The following is a 22,326-nucleotide window of genomic DNA, read 5'->3' as shown; positions in this document are numbered from 1 at the left end:
TGCTTTCACAAAACCATGCCTGTTTCTCTTTTTATTGAATCTTCTGACCACTCACAAACTGTTATGTTAAGGAATAGAGCTATTCAACAGTTCGGTTAAATGAATATTTATCAGTGTAAAAAAGCATATGATATGCTACGCTAGACAAATTTATGTGAAGGGAAGTAAAATAATGTACACCAAAACGTTAACAAAGGTTTTCTTTGTATAGTTAAACTCTTAATACTTTTCATGTTCTCATTTTGATTTGTTCATTATTCACACTGTCAGCTATCTGCATGTATTACCTTTATGTAAGAAAAAAGTGAAAGTTGAAACTGTTATGTAGAATAGGCACAATGCATGGTATATAATCTTAAAGCAATTTTACGTCCATCTTTTTATGCTTGCTCGCTGGTACTAGTTCTTCTCTGAGCCCTAAAACAACACTTGGGAGGCCCATAACTTGTCTGGTCACTCTTCTTTCTTTCTTTCTTTCTTTTTTTTTTTTTTTAGAGAGAGAGAGAGAGCATGCGCGTGTTGGCTGGGGGATGGTGGAGGGGTAGAGGGAGAGAGAATCTTTTTTTTTTTTTGAGATTTTATTTATTTATTTGAGAGACAGAGAGAGAGCACGTGTGGGGTATGGGGAGAGGGAGAAGCAGACTCCCCACCGAGCAGGGAGCCAGATGCGGGGCTCGATCCCGAGACTCCAGCATCATGATCTGAGCCAAAGGCAGATACTACCTGACTGAGCCACCCAGGCGTCCCAGGGAGAGAGAATCATAAGCAGACTTCATGCCCAGCGCTAGCCAAATGCAGGGCTTGATCCCATGACCCCGAGTTCATGACCTGAGCCAAAATCAAAAGGCAGACACTCAACAGACTGAACCACCCAGGCACCCCGTTTTCTGGTCATTCTTTTTAAGTAAAAACCTTCTAATTACCTTAAGTCCCAAAATATAGTATGTAGGTCTCAATTTAGAAACCAAAATGTAATAGTCGGGATTCTGGACTTGGTTTAAAGTTCGGGTTCTCCCCTTTCTGCTCTGGTTGGCTTCTTTCATCCCCACCTTGTGTTCTTTCTAACTCCTTCCTCATTCCTAAACCCCCGTGTAGTTTCCTACCCCTCCGGACTTGCAGAGTAGGAAGGGGAAATAGGTAAGAAAATGGGCAAGAACATTCTCAACAGACTGGTGCTGTTAGGAGTGCCTCACTCTTTGGGCCTGGTAGGTGTTTAAACCAAATTATTTTCTTGTGGGTAAGTTCATGATCCCTGCCAAGCTCCCTCCTTGTGGGGTTTTTCTACCAGATGTTTCTTTAATGTGAATGATCATCTCTGTCTGCTTTATTTATGGCTCCTTCCTCAGCTCCTGAAAATCGGATTGCTCACCTGACTCCTTGCTGCTAAGGTTCTTTAGCCTTCTTTGCAGTCCTCTTGAAAAGGACAGGGCAGAAATTAACCCCACGCCTCCAAAACTCAGAGAATGCAAGGAGTAACTTCTCCTTTGCTGCCAAAGTCAGAGTGGCTAGTTAGCCTGGGTCTTGCCTTTTAGATTTTCCAGACAGGAATGAGACACGAGACCACTGTGGCCCCTCCCACCCCCACTACACTACAGGAGACACATGTAGGGACTTCATGTTCCTCTCTTACTTAAGATGAGAGGGAACACGACCTCACCTCTCCCTAAACATCTAGTGTGGGGTGAGGGGTTAAGAGTTATACAACCAGGGGCGCCTGGGTGGCTCAGTCGGTTAAGCATCTGCCTTCGGCTCAGGTCATGATCCCAGGGTCCTGGGATCGAGCCCCACATCGGGCTTCCTGCTCCACGGGAAGCCTGCTTCACCCTCTCCCACTCCCCCTGCTGGTGTTCCCTCTCTCGCTGTCTCCCTCTCTGTCAAATAAATAAATAAAATCTTTAAAAAAAAAAAAGAGTTATACAACCAGTTGAGTAACCTCATTATAAATTCTGCATACAGTCTCATACAGATTGCTAAAGTATGTGATTGTTTAATATGAATTAGTTCATGTGTGCTTGGTGCTTGAATGACATTAGCATAAGCGTACAATTGTATTTCCTACACACATTCTCGGGTAAGGTACCAAAATTATGGGAGTTGAATTTTGACCTTCAGCAAGAAAGAAAAAAATCCCTCCCCTTGGCTTTTGCTCATGCACCCTTCCTGTCCTATTGCAAGAGTGTTGAAAATGGTCACTTGCACCTGAGGCATGCTCCCTTGCTTTGGACTGCTCGCTTTAGGCTCCTAGGAGGTTGCTTTTCCTTCGGTGCCCGCCTAAGCAGCCCCGCCGTCTCCGTGATCCAGTCCCATCCGCGTTGTCTCTGGGCCCCCACAAACCAGCGTTTCCACTCCCTTGTTTTGTGTGTCTTGACTATTCTCGAAGGGCCTCCAGACTGGCCAGCCTGAACTGTCCATGTTCCCTCCAGATGCACTAATCTTCAGTCTGCTTTATGCTCTGGGTATAAAGTTGCACGGGTTCTGTGTGATCTGCCCCAACACTATTTGTCCCACAAACCATATTATTTTTAGTGTGTAGTGTTTCAGAACGGAGACTTTCCAGGAATTATATATTGTGTGGTAGTAGAAACATCTGTACTCTCCTTGGGATTTGCTATCTCTGTGCCTCATTTAAAAATACAGGGGTGCCTGGGTGGCTCAGTCTTTATGCATCTGCCTTCGGCTCAGGTCCTGGGATCGGGCCCCGCATCGGGCTCCCTGCTCCGTGGGAAGCCTGCTTCTCCCTCTCCCCCTCCCCCTGCTTGTGTTCCCTCTCTCGCTCTGTCTCTCTCTGTCAAATAAATAAATAAAATCTTTTAAAAATTTAAAAAATAAATAAAAATAAAAATATAAAACTTTCATTTTAATATCCTGTTCAGTTTTAAAGAAAGAAAACATGCTAACCTTTTTCTAAAGCATATTTAATAATATCTCTATCAGAAGTACCCAGGTTATTAAATAACATAGCTTACTAAGTAACATGTTATTACTTAACTCACAAGAAATTTGGTTGTATATATATATATATATATATATATATATATATATAGCTGGCCTCAAATTATAAGAACATGTATATATTCTGTCTTTATAAGCACCAAAACAAAAGAATTTACAATCTGTGTTTTTGGAAGGGAAAATAAAAATATAACCCCAAAAGATAATTCCTTTTCCATTTGAAATTGTTTTATGTTAAATAAAAGTATCAGGAGTTATTTTCTAAATAGTTTTCTTTCTGGCCTAGAATCTAAAATGATTTCATAGTTAAAAACAATGTATATGGTTACCATCACAGATTCATTAATTAGATACACACCACAATGTTGGCATCTAGTTACCCTCGAACCAGTGCTTTGGCCCTGGCCTCTGGCACTCAGCAGTTTCCCTGTCTTCAGAACAAATCCTTTGCTTCCAGGTCTCATTCCTACATCTCTGGGTTTTTTTCTTGGACCTGAGATTTAGGAAGCACATCTGACTTAATTTACAGATATTGTTTTGAGGATATTCTGAGTACCCAAAGAATGTTTTCCGTAGTTCAAGATGAGAGAACCACTATGCTTTAAATTACCAACAAGAAATTTTTAAAAAATGGTTATATAGCAAAAATTTTCCATTATTTATAGCTGGATTAGCCACATTTTAGACATTTCAACCCATGTTTGCTTTTTATCACCAGTAAGCACACCTTTGGCTCATGCTCTGTACCCATCCATATTGGCATGTTCCTAAAGAAGACACACTGTTCTTGATATTGATTAAGTTAAATTATATAAATTTGCACCAAAAAAATGTTATTGAGGTTATTACAAAAACCATAGAGAACTGATTTCTTTAATAATCAATTGTTTAGGGGCACCTGGGTGGCTCAGACGGTTGGGCGTCTGCCTTCGGCTCAGGTCATGATCCCAGGGTCCTGGGATCGAGTCCCGCATTGGGCTCTTTGCTTGGCGGGGAGCCTGCTTCTCCCTCTCCCTCTGCCTGCCCACTCCCCCTGCTTGTACTCTCTCTCTAATAAAACATAAAATCTTAAAAAAAAAATAATAATCAATTGTTTAAAGATTTCACTACTCCATTCTTCATGTCCATTAATATGGCTTTGATTTTTCAAAGCTTTCTCTTGCTGTTATATTATAGCAATTCACCTGCCCAAAGGACAAAGATATATAGTTATTAGATGTTAGGCCTGGACTAAGGCCCAAGGGGTATTAGATTTGGAAAAACATGCATGTGTAGGCAGATGCACCATTATGAAGCTGTCTTTTCTTATTGGACAATGTGGTGGGGGTGGGAGCATAGAAGGCAAACATCCTTTCATGGCATTTACTCTAAGTAAGCAGGTGTCTTCTGTATTAATGAGTCCAGAACACTAGGCGTGTGTTTAAGATACGTCACTCTATCTTCAGATTTTGTTCTCGTCAGCAGCTTCTCCAGATGGAGTGCTAATGATGGTTTTCTTTTTTATAAAGGGCAATCAGATCCTCAGTGGCCTCTCCATTGAAGAATATAAGACCACGTTGAAAATGATCAAGCAAGCTATTTTAGCTACAGACCTAGCACTGTACATTAAGTAAGTTTTAAGAAATATTCTGAGATAAATAGGTCTTGGAAGTGTTTGCATTGTTCCAAACTTTTAAAATGCACATTGGGAAATTTTTAGATTATAAAGACAAATGTCCTGGCAAGTCAAATGTCTTGTTTTTCGAACTATGGAGCAGTTTCTTAGAGGAAGCCGGGAAAGTCTTCTCCTTTGACTTACCACTTAATGCTAGAAGTTACGGAATACAGAATTATTTGTGCTGTTGATCTACTGCTATGTCTCTGAAGCTATGTACAAAGTAAATTACCATCCCACGGTCGTTGCAAGCTAGGTTGTGCAACCTAAAGGTTATATAGCCTGTTTGCTTTTCCTCCTTCCCTTCACTCCCCCAGCTTCTGACCTTGTTACAGTTCTTTATACTGTCATCTAAGCCTAGGTGGGCAGGAAAAGGAGCTAAGTGCCAGAGAAGTAAATCTTGTTTCTTTTTATTTGATTCTGGCAGAAGAGTATTAATGTAGAACTTTAGTGAAGTTACTGACTCGAAAATTAAAGTGTGCATTATTCTAGTATTTGTCATGCGTGTATGCATTTGCTTATAATTAAACTGCCTTTCTAGAAGCAAGAAAAGCCTTTGCTGCCTTTGGGCAGGTACTGGTTTCCCGCATGCAGACCGAGATCTTTGGTGCACTTGTAGGAGTGAGGGGAGTCTGGTGGTCACACTCGTGGGATTTCCCTGAAGCCCAACCCTCTCTCCCTCTGCACAGAGACTCACATCCATGGCTTTAACCACTCTGATGAGAAGTAAAAACAAACAGAAGAGACACACAACGTCACATTCCAGACATCCACTATTGTACATCTGAAAGTGACCTCATCTAAAAGGGTCCGCGTTGGGTTTGGGAGCACTTTAATCAGGGTAAAAGAAAATACAGCAAACTTCAGTCGACTTTAGATGATTGCAGAGTTAAGACTATCAGATTACCAAGACTAAAAATATCTGTAACCACAAAGACTTCCCAGCCTTTCCAGGCCACACGGGTCTCACCTCTGAACCCTTACGAAACCTATTTTTCAGTTTTGGTACTCAAATCACGTACAGTCAGTTTTGTTATATAAGTTTTTCTTATGTTTGTTTTGTGTCTCCGACTAGATTTTAAACACTGTCCAAAAGGACTCATGCCTTATAACTTCCCAAGATGCTAACGGTGCTGGGCATGTAGAGTGAATATCAGTGGACACTTTACTTGGTCTTTGCTTCAGAAGGCTTTCGCCACTTTATACTGACATAGAATAATTGTTATGAACATTTTTCTATTAAACTGAAGCCATATAGATCTGATTATGCCATACACTTAAAATCTCTTAAGTCATTCTTGGCATCAGGTTTTTAACTTGTATTGTTTCATTTTCTTAAAATCATGTTTAAGAATTGAAATTACCAACTGAGGGTTCTAGAGGGGAGGGGGGTGGGAGGATGGGTTAGCCTGGTGACGGGTATTAAAGAGGGCACGTTCTGCATGGAGCACTGGGTGTTATGCACAAACAATGAATCATTGGAACACTACATCAAAAACTAATGATGTAATGTATGGTGATTAGCATAACATAATAATAAAAAAAAGGAATCAAAATTACCATTATTTGTGATCCGTAGTTAAATAATAATTTAAAAATAATTTAAATTTAAAAATAATCCGTTTTATCCAGAGAAAATGGTGGAAGGGAAGAAAGTGAGATATTTTTAGTTTTTTAAATGATGACTTCTATACTGGATTCTAAGATGGGAAAAAACCATTAGAGATTTTTTTCCAAAAAAATTTACTCTCTTTGTCAACCAGAGAAATAAGAGCCTGGGTACTCACCAAATATTTTTCTTTATTTTCAAGGAGACGAGGAGAATTTTTTGAACTTATAAGAAAAAATCAATTCAACTCGGAAGATCCTCATCAAAAAGAGTTGTTTTTGTAAGTAGGTTTATTGACCTTAAAGCTGAAGTTTTGCTACCCAAATAATTTTATCACTATCAGATTTTATTGCAATTATTTGTTACAATGGGATGATCTTAGAGGCTGTTAGAAATCTCTAAAGTGTTGTATAAAGGGCTGAATCTGAATATTTATTTGAAAAGAAATGCATTTGCCAATGCAAGCGAATAAATCACTCCTTTGTCCTAGAAGGACCTTTAAAATGTGGTGGAAGATCAATACAAAGCTATAAGGTTCCCTTGCTCATATTCCCAATTCTTTGGAATGGAATAGCTGAAAATAGCATCCCAAAGACTGTGGGAACAAGGTGGTTGTGAAGTGTTTACTTCTCTTGAGTGATGGCAGAGTAGCCCAGTCAGAACGTCAAAATTTCCATTTTCCTCCCCCGTACACCTGTCCCTTCCTTCTAGCTGTAGATACCATCCCTTTGCTGTTAGTATTCCTGCCTTTGCCATGGCAAGAACTGGATCCATAACAAAGAACAAGCGGTCAATCATAAAGAAAAGAATGACTCAGAACACCAAGGAGAGTGCTATTACAATTTTGAAATCAACATTTCTTTAAATGGATTGATATTACTTAGCATTCAAACGAAGATGCAAATTTTAAGGAAACAACACGCAAATGCCTGGCTGTCTGTTCTGTTCTGCGTAATCACGCTTGACTTTGTAGCCTCAAAATGTTTTTCATAACAGTGCCTTAGAAAAGTACAAATGTGTAGGGGCGCCTGGCTGGCTCAGTCCGTAGAGCACGCCTCTTGATCTCGGGGTTATAAGTTCAAGCCCCACGTTGGGTGTAGAGATTACTGAAAAATAAAAATTTTAAAAAACAAAAAAGAAAAGTATAGACATGCTACTGTAGTTAGTGAACAGTTTATCCCAATAACAAAAAAGAAATCCAACCGCAGTTCCAAGTCTGCGTCCATCCCCGCCGCTCAGTCTTACCCGAGGGACCACTTACCGAGAAATCCTTGCAGTTCTAGAGCTCAGTGCCACCAGACGCGCTCATTTCTCAGATTTTAGTGAAGCTCACTGAGGGGCATAGTCTTCTTTGGGCAGGCAGTTTATACTAGCAAGCACTGAAATCCTTCATGACAGTGGGTTTACACAGTGATTAAAAATATCTCTGGTGCACTCACTTCTCCAAGAGAGTTGGTGGAAGAGGTCGAATAGCAGCAGAAAACCACTTTCTTTTTGCCTCACATACTTAAGGACAATGTGCTTTTAGGTTGGGTTTCCCTGCAGGGACGAGGGATCCAGTCCTTCACTGCAAGTGTTTCTGTATTACAGTGTTGGCCTTTCTGCCTGTTCCTTCAAACAAAATTATTACAAACAGGCATCTGGATCCAACATGGGAAACACCGCGCTAAGTACAGAACCACTGTCATATGATAGTTCTGCTATTGAGTTCTAGAGCACCTTGTCATCGACGCCAGAGTCCAGCATGGTTTTCACTTCTCTCAACAACAGAAAGACGAAATTTGTTCTCTCATTTCCCTCTTTCTCTGGCAGATACTGTTTGTAAGTTGGAGCTTTTCACATAGAAGTCACTACATGTGTGGAGTTCAGCATTGGGATGAGCCACCATAATTCTTGCTCTCCTAGGACTTCTATCAGTAGGATATCTGATGTTATCCTTTAATGGCTAATTATTAGTAATCAGTGTGTTTTCATTTTACTATCACTGAGAATGGGATACCAGGGTGAAAAAAAATAGTAACAGCAGGCAAGTTTTTGCCCAGAGGTTAGTGATTTCTCTCCCTGTGCCAATCTGGACCTAAATGAAGTTTTAGGGCAAATTCCAGTAGTTCAATGGGCAACCAAAACAGTGATACTCTGCTATCACTGAATCAGCCATGCTTCCAAAGAAATTGTTTCTGTTTCTTTAGTCTTTATAAGCTTCTGTCTTCATAGTTTAGGGGGATTTAATTTAACCTTTTTACCAGTAACTATTTACTGAGAGTATGTATTTGCATAAAAAGTAAATCATAGCCTTGGGCTTCTTTTTCCCTTAACAGAGCGATGCTGATGACAGCTTGTGATCTCTCTGCCATCACCAAACCCTGGCCTATTCAACAACGGGTATGTTGCTTGCTGACAGTAAAAGCAGGGATTAAAAAGTCAAAGGAAGAAAAGTTTGTATTCTAAAGGTAGCTTCAGGAGTATTTGTGGAACTTTTTATCTGATTTTTAAGTGGTATTAAAAGCAGATAATTGGACATAAACAGGTTTTCTTTTTTAGAAGATTCCTTAGCATTTACTAAGATTTGTAAGATATATTAAGAGAGCATCTGTATTAACACAGCAAAAATCTAGCTGTTGATAATCTTTAATTCCAGTACTTCCGGCTCACTTAGGAATGTTTTTAGCATATAACCTTAAATAACCTTGAAAAATAGAAGGAGCAAATTATTTTTCTTTTTATGATTTTTCTTTATGGTTAGCCTACCAGGCTATACCTCAGCTCTAAGAAGGCATTAATGAGTAGAATTTAAACATTTCCTTCAGCTTATAAATATAGGAAATGTTGATATAAGGTGTCAGGAAGGATGTGATCAGGGCCTGTGGCTGAGAGGCTAGAAATATATCCTTCTTTCTAAATAAGTAACTGCCATAAAACATTTTGCCGAGGCAGTAAAGGCCCTCAGCTCAGAAAAGGGATGGCTGTACATACAATGATATGTATATTGTGTTTTTGCTTTTTGAGACTGCATTTTGAATCCTAAATGCACTACCCAAGACTATTGACAGTCTGCTGCTGGTCAGGGCTCTGTGCTGCATAGTCATGGAGCCCAGTGACAGGTGCATCCCATGAAACACACATACTGGGAAAACAAGATCAGAAATGTACCCTCCATGTGCCCAAGCTGCCAACGTGCTGTAAGCATTCAGGAAAGGTGGTCTTCACAGACTGTCCTGCTCCGTAATAAATGGGACTATCTTCCCATTTCCAAAGAGGGAAGAGGATGGAAGAGGGAAGAATTGGTCTTTTCATTTACCCTTTCTTCTTAATCAGATCCCAGAAAGGTAGAGCCATGAGGTTGGGGGTCCAGACATTAAAAAACACAATACTTAAAGCCTCTATAATTAAAATAGTTTGGTATTGGTGACAGACCAGTGGAACAAAATTCAGCACTGGGAATTGCATAGAACATTTAGTATATAATAAAGATAACATTTCAAATAACTGGGGGAAAAGAGGGACTTTTTATGAAATAATCTTAGGGTGACTTTCCCATCTTCCATAACCAGGTGGCTAACGACAAAATTGGATGTACTTTGCACACTTAAATTCCAAATAGAGCATAGAGTTCTAAGTAGAGTATTAAACCATAGAAGTACTAAATAAAAACATCTATGGATTCTTCTGGAACTTAAGAGTAAGAAAACTTTCCTAACTATGCCTCAACATGCAAAAACAATGGAAAAGATTGATAAATTTGATTACATAAAAATGAAAAAATAAAGCAAAGCTTTGTATGGCAAAAGACACTATAAGCAAAGTAGAAGTCAATGAGAAACTGGTAAAAATATTTGCAACTTATGGGTGCCTGGGTGGCTCAGTCGTTAAGCATCTGCCTTCGGCTCAAGTCCTGGTCCCAGGATCCTGGGATCGAGTCCCACATCGGGCTCCCTGCCGGCGGGAAGCCTGCTTCTCCCTCTCCCACTCCCCCTGCTTGTGTTCCCTCTCTCGCTGTGTCTTTCTCTGTCATATAAATAAATAAATAATCTAAAAAAAAAAAAATTTACAACTTATATTTGATAGTTAATACACCTAATATTAAAGAATTTGTAAAAAATAGAGAAGAAAAAGGACAACACTACAGAAAAATGGGCCAAAATTTTGAACAACAAGTTGATGGAATGTAAATAGCTCTTACTCATTTGCAGAGGTCCTCAGAACCTCATTCATAAGAAAAACTGCAAATAAAACTTGACTGACACAAAAAAGCTTGTATAGAATCTCATAACAGCTGTATTCCTAATACAGTAGTTATTAGGAATAGTAATTATAGTAATAGTAATAGTAATTAGTAGTATAGTAATAGTAATTAGTAGTGGTATTATCTGTGGCAGACATGTTCTAAGACCCCCAGTGGATGCCTGAAACCATAGATAGGACTGAACCCTATATATATATATATATATACACACACTATGGTTTTTTCTATATATACATAACTATGATAAAGCTTATAAATTAATTATAATTTTAAATTATAAATTAAATTATAAATTATAATTTATAAATTAGGCACCATAAGAGATTAACAATAACTAATAATAAAATAGAACGATTATAACAATATACTATAATAAAAGTTATGTGCCAGAGGGGTCTCTCTCTCCCTCTCTCTCTCTTATTATATGGCACTCTCCTCCTTCTTGTGATGATGGGACATGATAAAATTGAGAGTAGTGAGGTGGATGATACAGGCATTGTGATGTAGTGTTAGGCTACTGTTGACTTTCTGACCATATATCAGAGGGAGGATCATCTGCTTCTGGACAGTGGTTAACCCCGGGTAACTGAAACCATGGAAAACAAAACTGTGGATAAGGGAGATTACTATAGTCAGGACTAGAAACAACCCAAACATTTATCAGTAGGAGGATAGTTAAACATATTGTAGTATATTCCTTATACCGTGGAGTACTGCTCAACAATAAAAAGAAACTCACCATTGATACATGCAACAACACAGATGAGTCTCATAAACACTATACAGAGCAAAAGAAGCCAGACACAAAAGAATATGTCCTGTGATTCCATTTATATGAAGTTCTAGACTAGGCAAAACTAATCTCTGGTGAAAGAAATAAAATAGTGATTGTGAGAGGAGGGAGGAAAAAAGGAGCAGGAACTGACTGAGAAGGGTCACAGGGGTGATAGAAGAATTCTATATCTTGGAATGGGATATTTGTTACATGGTTATATGCGTTTGTCAATACAGTGAACTCATGATCTGTGCGATTCACAGTATGTAAATTCTACTTCATTAAAAAAAAAAAACCATGAGATACTGTTTCTTACTTGTCAAGTTGGCAAAATTCAAGGTTTTATGACATATCTGTTGGGGAAGTTGAGGGAAAACAAGGAATGCAAAATACTGTAACTCTTTGGAAGTTTATAAATACATATATTCATGTACCATTGATTCTAGGAATTTTATCCCAAAGATATGCTGGAAAGAATATAAGAAGATATTTATACAAGGGTATTCACTTTAGTACTATTTGTAATGGCAAAGACCGGAAGTAACCCAAATACTCATCGGTAGGGTGCTGATTGATTAACTTATAGTACATTTACACAATGAGTTCTATACAGCTGTAAAAAGAAAGGAGAATTATCTATATACTACTATGGAGTGATTACAAGAATGTATTTTTAAGTGAAAAAAGCAAGGTAGAGGAAAAAGTATATTGTACTCTACCATTTATTTAAGAAGAGGGTAAAATATGAATATATGTACATATTTGCTTCATATTTTAAAAACCCGGGATTAACCACAAAAAAGTTAATGATTCCCTATAAGGGAAGAAGGAAATAGGACTTAGGGAACAGAAGTAGAAGCTAGAGTTCCTGAGTGTACTAGTTTTGTAGATTTAACTTTGGAACCATGTAAATCGTTTTTAAAATTATAAAATTGAATTTTAAGTATCCCTAAGCCTTAAAAGTAAAATGAAACAAACCTGATTTTGGTTGCAAAACCATACTGAAAGGAACTATTTCATTCCAAGTGACACTAAAACAATAATTTGACCATGTATCTCTAGTGGGGATGTAACCTAAAAACAAAAAGGAATTACCAACAAAAGGTTTTAAAACTGTTTTCCATAATCTTATTATTAGTGGTAATTTTGCACAGATACTCAATCACTGTTTTAGATGATGTGGGATAAAAGCAAATAAAAAAAACTGTATTGGTATTGTTGAGAGCCAGGATCATCAGTGTAAGCAGAAAGATAAAAGTGGATAAGGTTGGGCAGAAATGTTGTAGTCCTGAATTTGAATTGAAATGTTGTATGAACTTCTGTTGTGCCCTAGCTCCATCCTCTAATAAAAGGGCTTAGAAATAATGACCAACCTGGTAGTCATGCACAGACCTCGTGCCCATATTGAGGTTTCTAAGTAGCTCAATTTAAAGGAACAAGGGCTTTCTTTTTGGAAAAAGAAACAGCTGATAGCAGTTTTAAAGCAGGACATGTATAAATGAGCCTAGAAGAACATCTTGTATGGGAAAGCAGGGGAAGCTATCAAAGACTGGTGGCGTTTTGTCAAAAGGACAGTGAAGCCAACTTATTAAGCTCCCACTGGCCAAAATGGGACAATCTGAGTATCAGTAAGGATCGAAATACATTAAATATGTTTAAATTTAAAAGTTCAAAGTAATAAAGCCTGCTTCTCCCTCCCCCACTCCCCCTGCTTGTGTTCCCCCTCTCGCTGTGTCTCTCTGTCAAATAAATAAATAAAATCTTTAAAAAATAATAATAATAATAAAACAAAACCTTCCCTGGTCATCCTTGATAGTTACTTGGGAACCAAGTTATTTTTTTCAAATGGAAATTAAAGTGGAGAAAATCAAGCATTTCTCCTGCTTTTCTTATATGAATTGTGCGTTAGGGTAACTAAATAATTGATGAGGGGAACTTTATTTTTATTGTATTTCAACTAATAAAAGAAAAAAAAATGATCGCTTTGAATATCACCTTTTTGCAGCCCCTGGATTAGTGGATCTAAACAAAGATCATTCATGGTGTCTAATATCACAAAAAGAGAGGCAGCCAGGCATTATATGGCTCTTGATAGAAGTACACACCACTGCCTATGAAGCAGTCAAAAAAAAGAAAAATTATCTAATCAAGCCTCTAGATCTTATTAGCAGTGTGTGGAAATACAGGGCACAGAGGAACATTAAATGACATCATGGGAATGCAATCAGCAAAATCCAGATAGTGGGGAACTGCAGGATAAACAACCCAGTTTATTTAATAACAACAACAAAAATTATAAGGAAAATTTTTGAAAAGAGGAGGACCATGTAGATTAAAATAAATTTAAAAGGCGTATCAATCAAACAAGTAGCTCATTGATTATGCATACAGAAAGGCACACACTCCCTTTTCCCCACTGATTGCTGAAGTTGAAATAATATGTTGCTTTTTTCTGCCTAATTACAGGTTATAAACTCTAGGCTTGGTGATTAGGCACATATTTAAAAGCAAATAAAATAATAATTTCTATTACTCGTTATTGTTTTATTATCATTTTACTGATGTGGTTGAAAGCTAGCTTTGATAGATTTTATTATCTTTATTCAAAGTCTCTATATTACAGAGCTGTGTGCTTTTAATTGCCAAAACTTAATCGGTTATTTATTTCAGATAGCAGAACTTGTAGCGACTGAATTTTTTGACCAGGGAGACAGAGAGAGAAAAGAACTCAACATAGAGCCTGCTGTAAGTATGAGCCCTTGTTGGTAGGAATTACTCAAATACACTTGTTCAGGGTAGACTTCTCAACACTGTCTATGGGATCTTAGGAACACAATTTCTTTTCATTTTAGTTTTTAAAACATTTTTCTTATTAAAAGAATTACACATGTTTATTACAGAAAACATAAGCAAATAAAAGAAGACAAAGAAGACTCCTTGGGTCATCATATTGTACCTACTTTTTTGCAATTTGTTTTTTCTATTTAAATATCATAAACTCTTTTCATTCTAAGAGAGGCTCTTATGAGTATTATTTATAACAATCACATAAAATAGACGGAGCCATAGTTTACCTACTTGCTTTGGTGTCATGTCTGCAATGTTCACTAGGACCAGTGGCACCTTGATGAACGTCTGTGTTGCTAATGTTTCTGTGGCAGTTTTCATTATCTTGTTAGGGTAAATTCCTGGAATTGCTCTGTTGAAGGGCACAGATTTTTAAAGGTTCTTGATACATACTGCCTTTTTTACATAGAGTGTGGATCTCACAGACAAGAAAAAGATTCTTCTCAAACTGCTTCTGGCTTTTCTGGAATGAGTTTTTCCTGAAAATGAAGCATAGAGTCTTTTTTTTTTTTCATTGAAATGGACATTTATTGAGCCCATATTAAATGGGACATGGTCATGACCTCCCCTCTGGGTACAGTTCCATCCACTCCGCTCTTTAACCTCAGCTGGGGACATGCTGTGTCTCGCTAGTCTTTCACAATTACTCCGTGTCCTCTAATGTAATGGTAGGTTCATTCAGAGGCTCAGAAACTTCTTAGAAAGTGGTGGGTAGCAGAGTGATGATCACAGCTAATGGGGAATTTGCTTCATTTTAAGCAAGCGTTGAGACAGATTCATTGCTTCCCATGGTGGTGCTGGGATCCTCTGGTGCTCCAGCCATGATCTCCTGGAAATAAGCAGAGTGACATCTGCATAATCGTCACTCAGAAAGCTCTCTGCACGAATTTAATTGTAATCAGCTGTGGCCTCAGTGGCTTCTTCCACAAAGCTGAGGGTGTTCAACTCCCCGTCAATAGACAGTTCAAAGCTGTGTGTTCTCCAAATACACGTCAGTGGTCAACTCTAGGTCAGTGGTCGAGTCTAGATTAGTGATCAATTCCAGGGGTAGTGTGGGAAGAGTCAGCCAGGATGAAAAAGGCAGAGAGGATCAGGGCCTCCCTGAGCCTGGTGCTGGCAGGGAGCGCAGGAGACTCATGGAGGAAGGAGACAGATACTCAAGTGTCTGGCCTTCCTCAGCTAACCCAGTGATTCATGTTTTTGGAGCCAACTTGCATTGTGTTCTTTGAGTAAATGCAGATCTGTGTGTGTGTGTGTGTGTGTTTGTATTTTCAGGATCTAATGAACAGGGAGAAGAAAAACAAAATCCCAAGTATGCAAGTTGGGTTCATAGATGCCATCTGCTTGCAACTATATGAGGTATTTATATGGAAACACTAGACTTGCTAAACTTAGACTGTGTTATGAATTAAAACCTCAAGTAAGTTGAAGCGATTAACACTAGGCTTTTTTTTTTTTTCTGATGAACATGCTGTTTGCATTGAATAAAGAACACATTTTATATTTGATTTTTCTCAAAAACTTTAATTCATCAATGTATAACTATCTGTTGAGCGCCTACTCTGTGCTAGACTGTAGCAAACTGATGTAGGAATACTGAAAAGAATTACGTATCACTGTTACCTTCAGGAGGGATACTGTGCATAATCTATATCAACATATTCTTTTAAGGCTAGGCCTAAGTAAAGAAAAAAAATCACCCAGCTTTTTCTCATTGTATAGTGTAGCTTTAATATTGTTAAAATTTTTATGAGGATGTAAAGGAGATAGCTGGACAAGTATTACAAGTTCCCATTTCCTCACACCTGCTGGCTTGGGATTTTTATTTTTTAGGTAAAGATATTCTCCCTAAAACATCCAGTTTGCTAGTTTAGATGCTTATTCCCAAAGTACAGAAAGTAGACACTATCCTTGTTTCTAAAGTTTAGATAGGAAACTACCTTAAGTTTTAATTATTTGGGAAAACCACATTTATCATAGTTATCATAGAATGTCAAGACTCAAAGAAACCCTGGAATCTTCTAATCCAGGCATTTCACAATTCAGTAACTTTTTTTCCCCTACATTTCATATGTATGCATGGATTTTTTTCATTTGAATCTGCTGTTAAATTCTATGTAATACTGATACGTACTTTTACTATTATTTATTACAGAAGTAAAATGTTCTCATTGTAGAAAACTCAGAGAATTATAATTCCACTACTCAGACAACTACTGTTAATATATTAGTGTATATGCTTTATGAAATTTTTGCATTTTTTTCACTTAGCAAATTTGCTTTTTATAATTCATAATACATCCTAATGTGTATTTTTCCATGTCATGGTGTTTCTGTGATATTTTTAAAGGCTGCAAAGTAGTAACAAAGTATACCTAACCCTGTTGTTGGGTATTTAAAGTTACTTTCAGAGTTTCTGTATTACAAAGAAACCTACAGTGAACATTTTTGTATCTAAATATGGGCGGCACTATAATTGGTAAGTAATAATACCATGCAGAATTATAAATTAATATTTGTTATGATCTTAGATACAAGTCTATTTAAGTACATTGTATAAAACTATTTTATAGAAAAACACAAAAACTAAGCAGTTCCTGATACAGTCACACTTCAGGAGAGCCGTCTGTACTACCAAAAAGCAAAATGTATTGTCTCCCTGCAAAGTGGGTTCCATACAGATCTGTCGCTATCATAACTCCATAAAGTTACTTTGGAATGTATGTGTGTGCTCTCTCAGGACATACTCCTCGTCTGTACCGATTAAGAGAATTTGATCATAAATGATCTGCATATTTGTTCACAGAGCTTTTGAAAACTCCAACAGTGGGCCTGCTGGTGAAGTGAGCATGAGATTGCGGCTCTTGGGGATGGGCCCGGCGAGAGGACTTATTTCCTGGACGCCTTCTAGTTGTTTGCTTTCTCTTTCTTTAGGCTCTGACCCACGTATCAGAGGACTGTTTCCCTTTGCTGGATGGCTGCAGAAAGAACAGGCAAAAATGGCAGGCTCTCGCAGAACAGCAAGAGAAAACACTGATTAACGGAGAGAGCAGCCAGGCCAAGCGGAACTGAGCAGCCCGTTCACGCCGCGTTCAGGTTTACAGATGGCACGTTTGACAGTATGTCTAGTTTTGCTCTACACTGTACAGATTTAGTGTATACTTTGCCACTGCTGTATTTTTATTTTTGCACAACTTTTAAGAGCACAGCATGACATGTTTTTAGGGAACTATTACATATTTTCTGTATATTTGTTTTATGCCACTGATCTGAGATTATCAACGACACCCACTCACTCTTAGCACATGGACAAGAGTTCTGTGATATTTTGTGTACTGCAGAGTGCAAGTTAAATTCTTGCTCTGAGGTGGTTTTTTTGTTGTTTTATTTCAGGGGAGTTTTGGGGCTTTTGTTTTTTGTTTTTTGCTTGGGGGTTTTAAATAATTGTTTTTGTGTTTTCTGAATTACCAATCTTTTAAAGAATGTTTGGAATCTTTTCATTCTCAAAAATAGTCTAGGAGCAAACTGAATGTATTCTGTGACATTTAAAACCTTCATAGGATAGAGAAAAGTGCTGGCCTAGTGGATTTTAAGGGGAAAGGATAATATTTGTCAACAATGTATTACCTTAACAAAAAAAGTTAAAACTCTGAAACAAATGGCAAGTACTGTAAGGCAGTATTGTAAAGAAAAGGTATTGTTTAATTGATTTGCTGTTTTTGTTAGTGAGCACGAAGGGGAGAACTCTTTCATTTCAGTACATACGTCTATCCAAAGACTACCCATAAAATCACTGCAATCTACCCTATCTGATGGAAAGCAGGGGAAACCTTAGGAGAAGACACTGATTTCATGGACTTCATAGTCATGGACTTTACTGAGGGATGGGTGTGATCCAGAAATGGAATGGCCATATCTATCTGTCAGTGAAGAGAAACATTCTGTTGGTACCTTCTTCTGAGAGTCAGTGTTTTGAATATTGAACTTCCTTTTTAAAATAACTTCCTTTTCGTTTTTCTTACAAACCATAGTTTATAAGTGAACAGTTTAAGTTTCGACAGAAAACAGAATAAAAGTGATAATTGGAGCATTGACCTGAGGTGAGATATGACTGCAGATAAAAGGTAAAATGAATCGTTATTTTTCTTTGTCAGAGGAAGTATAGAGAATACTTTTAATTGTATATAAACAGCAAAGGGCTATCCTTGATATTGGGGTCAAAAATTAAATTGAGGGAGCAGGAAGGTAAGAAAGCTTAGGCCTGAATAAAACTTAAGAGTATTGAGTTTGCATCTGAGAAACGGCCATATTTCAATTTATAGGACTAGTCAACTCAGAATCACAGAAGTTGGGGGGTGTGTACTAAATGCTGACCCTGAGCTTAGAGTTGTTGATACTTACTTCTCATAGCTTTTAGCACATTTAGAAAATGTTAACATTGTCTTAGATTTTAGCCCATTTGAGTGGATTCCCACTGATCATGTGTACCCTAAATACACATTTATTCATTATTGAAGAAGCAGATACTGAATCGAGCAACTGGTTCAGGAAAGGAAAATCTGTTCCAAACATGTGGAAATGTCTGGACTCAGGGAAAGTAGGAAGAGAGGTATTTGTCTGATTTGTTAACCACCAAAAAAAGTTTCTGAGTTTCAATCACTAAATTGGGTAGAAAATCTCTCGGGGACATGGCGCAGCATCCTCAAAGAACTTTCACTAAATATATTGTTTCCCATTCATACTGTTTTTTCTCTAAGCTGCCTAAAATTCAACATATTCATTACATTTTTAAAATTCTGAGTGTGAATCTTACATAATGTGATTTTATTCTTACCATTCAGGTAAAAAAAAAAAAAAAAGCAAAATAAATTGTATTGCCGTTACTTTATAGTGGTAAAGTCTAGTCTAGGAAGTTACCAACTATTTGTTGTTATATGTGTAATTGTTGTAATACGTGTATCTTCAGGATGTTACTCGATTTTTATTTGATGTCATATAGGTGAGATCTATAAAGTTGCCTCTTGGTGGCACTGGTGTGTAATTACACAGGCTGTCACTAAAATAACATACCTATATACTGGTATACACCTATGCATGCATACATAATTCCTTAGTATAGAAAAATTGTTTCAAGAATAGCAGTCTTTAGTAACCTTATTATCATACACCTTGTGATTTAGCAGTTACGCTAAAATCTGTAATCATATACTTTAGTAGTTTGTTTAGACCCATCTAATATGTCACTGAGATATATGGAGGTTTTGTATGTGTGTCATTTTAACAAGCAAGAAGATCTATGTAGATTAGAAATTGTTTGGTTTACCTTTAGATAATGGTTTATTTTACTTTTCTAGTTTAACAATTAAAAGAAGTTGGGTAGCGCCATGCCTATTCTATTGTTGCAAGTTGTAGTTCTTATAGAAGAAGAGTACTTCTTTAAGACCAGTTAGCTGGTTCAGATAATTTTTACTTTTTAGGAAAATCATTCCATACATAGATTATCTGGTACATGGGCACAAATCAAAGCTTTTGTTCTTATGTGCATATTATTTTTCAGTATCTTCCCAAGTTGGAAAAAGTATATTTATAGTCCTTCCTCCCCTGCTCTATATTTATATTACCCCATAACTAGTAAGAAGTTGTTCTTTTTCTAAATTAAAGTTGTTATAGCTGAATGACATACCATTTCATTTCCATTTTCAGCCCAAAAAGTGTCCACTATTTTACTAAGCTGTTAAAAGATGTCTGTAAAATTGCCTGGCCTTATATTTTTCACAGGATTGGCCCTCGCCAGTGGCAGTCCTGTGTGAACTTGTGGGGGTCATTTAACCTCTGTGTGCCTGAACAAGTGTTACTAGAGGAGTTATGTTTGGGCAAAGCCTCTGTCTTCACGGAGGATGTCACAGAAGGCAGCCACTGCGTCGGCCCCAGTGGGCCCTGCAGACCACTGTCAGAAGTGGGATATTGGGCTACAGAGCACTGTATCTAATCCCACATGTCACTTCCTGTGTTTCAAAGACTGAAAAAACACAATACATTTATGTGGTTTCTCATGCAGATCACTAGTGAGTATGAGATTTTGAGTACCTTGCCTCAAGGTACAAACTCTGGAGAGTGATATTGTCACCACTGATTTCTTAATCGTGAAGAATAGTTTCCTTAGATAGGAGTACTGAGATTAGGAAGTGTATGAAAATATACTGGGTATCTTGGGTTCTGGGAGGAAACTGGTCACAGATCTGTTCTTGCCTAGAGGTAAAGTGCCTTTATTTTCAGCGTAGAGCACAAATGTTAGACCTACTCCAAATTGATTTTCAATTTTTCTGTGTTTTTCACCAGATTTTACTCCTAACACTTGATAGGCCATCATAAGCTGTGCTGTTGTTTTGTTTTGTTTACGAGTGATTTTAAGATGAGAAGAGGAAAAGGTGAAATTGCTGTCCTCCCCTGTGAATGACTGTAGTTGAAATCAGGTGGTATAATTGAATTGCTCAGTGTCAGACATGCAACAGTCAACCATTTATTGAGTCCCTGCGAAACGTCAGGCACTGTGCTCCACCGTGGAGACAGAGCAGTGACCTCAAGGAGCCCACCGTCTGCAAAAAGGGCTAGATGAAAGACTTACCAGCTTCTGATCCTGCCAATTGAACCTGAAAATATAGGGTACATTATATCACTTGCATTGTTATCTATAACATATGTATTATATACAGTTTTCCAAGGACCTTCTTTTTTTCCCCCTAAGGACCTTCTTTACCTGGAACTTACTCAGAATCCGTCCGTGAATATCCTGTCTTCTTACAAGTATGCATCATTTACCCTGTTGATAGCTTAAAGAACACCTTATGTAAGGAGTCATGTATTCTACTATACAGAGTTTTTTTTTTCCATATGCTAGCCAGGTAGAGATTACTCAGAGTTCTTTTAGATTGTTCAATTGTACACAGTTTTGGACCCCTTCTGCTCCCCTACAGGGAGCAAGGAAGAAAGTATGAAAGCTCACTTCACCCTTGCATATGTTTCTCAAAAGCCTGAGTAAACGTGTCTTAATAAATGTCATTGAAAGCAGTGTAAATAGTTGAAAATATAAATTTCTATTACAGTTTAAGAAAAGAATACCTTATGAATCATCACTAGCCACTGTTAATATCTATTTGTATTCTTATACCTTTTTCAATATATTTGAACAAATATATAGTTTCTGGCACTATTTTTGTACTAGGATAAAGGAGTTACTATGTATATTATGTTTAGCTTTTAAGTCCTTTTAAATAATTGTGAATGTTGATTTCTTGTCTTCTTGCCCACCATGAGAAATATTTCCGATGACTCTCCTATGACGAAATCACTTTAAAGGAACACCTCCCCACCTATGATCCCCATAAAATCAAGAGACGGTCAGGGTGGTCTTCTGTTGTGCAAACTCTTCACCTGTCGGTTGTTTACTCATTTTGCTATGCTTTGTAAAAATAAAAAGAAGAATGAACAAGTAGGTATGAGTATTGTGTGATTATTAGGGGGATTTTAGGCAGGGCGAATGAGCCTAATGGCTTGAGAGACTTTAGGCAAGCTAACCTGTGGTCATATTAGCTGAAAAAATGTGATTTAATCAAATCCTTTCCTTAACCAAGACTCCTCTCAGCAACAGTCTAATTTGTATTAACATCCTTTGCTACCTGTCTGAGGGCAACATTTTCATACCTTTTTCACTTCAAGTTCCTGACAGCTCCATGGAGGGTGATTATTACCAGCCCCTTGTTGCAGGAGGAGCTAAGGTGGAGGAGTTCCATACTTGCCAAAAGGCATGAGCTGGATTCGAGCCCAGATGTGTCTAGTTTCAAAGCAGGTATTTATTCCATTAAGTTCCCTTTTTTAATTTTAATTGTAAAAGGTCTCAAATCCATTCTTAGTGGATCAGTTGGGCTATCTAGAAGCATTAGAGGTAAAATTTCCCTGGCCCAGCAGGTTTGGTTTTTTTTTTTTTTTTTTTTTTTTTTAAGATTGTATTTATTTACGAGAGAGAGAATGAGAAACAGAGAGCATGAGAGGGAGGAGGGTCAGAGGGAGAAGCAGACTCCCTGCCGAGCAGGGAGCCCGATGCGGGACTCGATCCAGGGACTCCAGGATCATGACCTGAGCCGAAGGCAGTCGCTCAACCAACTGAGCCACCCAGGCGCCCGCAGGTTTGGTTTTGTTTGGGTTTTTACTGTTAACATTCCGGAGTTCATCTGATGATAGCTAATGTC

General features: G+C 37.8%; 2 protein-coding genes across 9 annotated transcripts in view; one reads left to right on the top strand and one right to left on the bottom strand.

Annotated features, from left to right (window-relative positions):
- PDE5A (phosphodiesterase 5A) overlaps window positions 1-21,572 on the top strand; it is a 143,840-nt gene extending 122,268 nt beyond the window's left edge. For 3 of the 7 annotated variants that reach the window (XM_064584985.1, XM_064584988.1, XM_064584987.1), the window contains exons 16-21: window positions 4,461-4,561; window positions 6,418-6,495; window positions 8,534-8,597; window positions 13,904-13,978; window positions 15,356-15,439; window positions 17,015-21,572. In XM_064584985.1, coding sequence (XP_064441055.1) covers window positions 4,461-4,561; window positions 6,418-6,495; window positions 8,534-8,597; window positions 13,904-13,978; window positions 15,356-15,439; window positions 17,015-17,152 — 540 coding nt within the window. In that variant the 3' untranslated portion in view covers window positions 17,153-21,572. The remainder of the gene's footprint in view (window positions 1-4,460; window positions 4,562-6,417; window positions 6,496-8,533; window positions 8,598-13,903; window positions 13,979-15,355; window positions 15,440-17,014) is intronic. The other 4 variants (XR_010409508.1, XR_010409506.1, XR_010409507.1 and 1 more) reach the window with 4 other exon arrangements.
- USP53 (ubiquitin specific peptidase 53) overlaps window positions 14,612-22,326 on the bottom strand; it is a 132,780-nt gene continuing 125,065 nt past the window's right edge. The window contains exons 21-22 of one of the 2 annotated variants that reach the window (XM_064584982.1): window positions 20,706-20,730; window positions 14,612-14,909 (exon numbers count right to left, since the gene is read on the bottom strand). The gene's annotated coding sequence lies outside the window, so the exon portion shown is untranslated. The remainder of the gene's footprint in view (window positions 14,910-20,705; window positions 20,731-22,326) is intronic. The other variant, XM_064584983.1, reaches the window with a different exon arrangement.

Source organism: Mirounga angustirostris, unplaced genomic scaffold, assembly GCF_029215605.1.
Source record: "Mirounga angustirostris isolate CCGP_5_RB_7025 unplaced genomic scaffold, mMirAng1.0.hap1 SCAF_2, whole genome shotgun sequence".
NCBI lineage: Eukaryota > Metazoa > Chordata > Mammalia > Carnivora > Phocidae > Mirounga > Mirounga angustirostris.
Note: the sequence above shows the minus strand (reverse complement) of the source record. Positions and strands in the feature narration are given on the sequence as shown.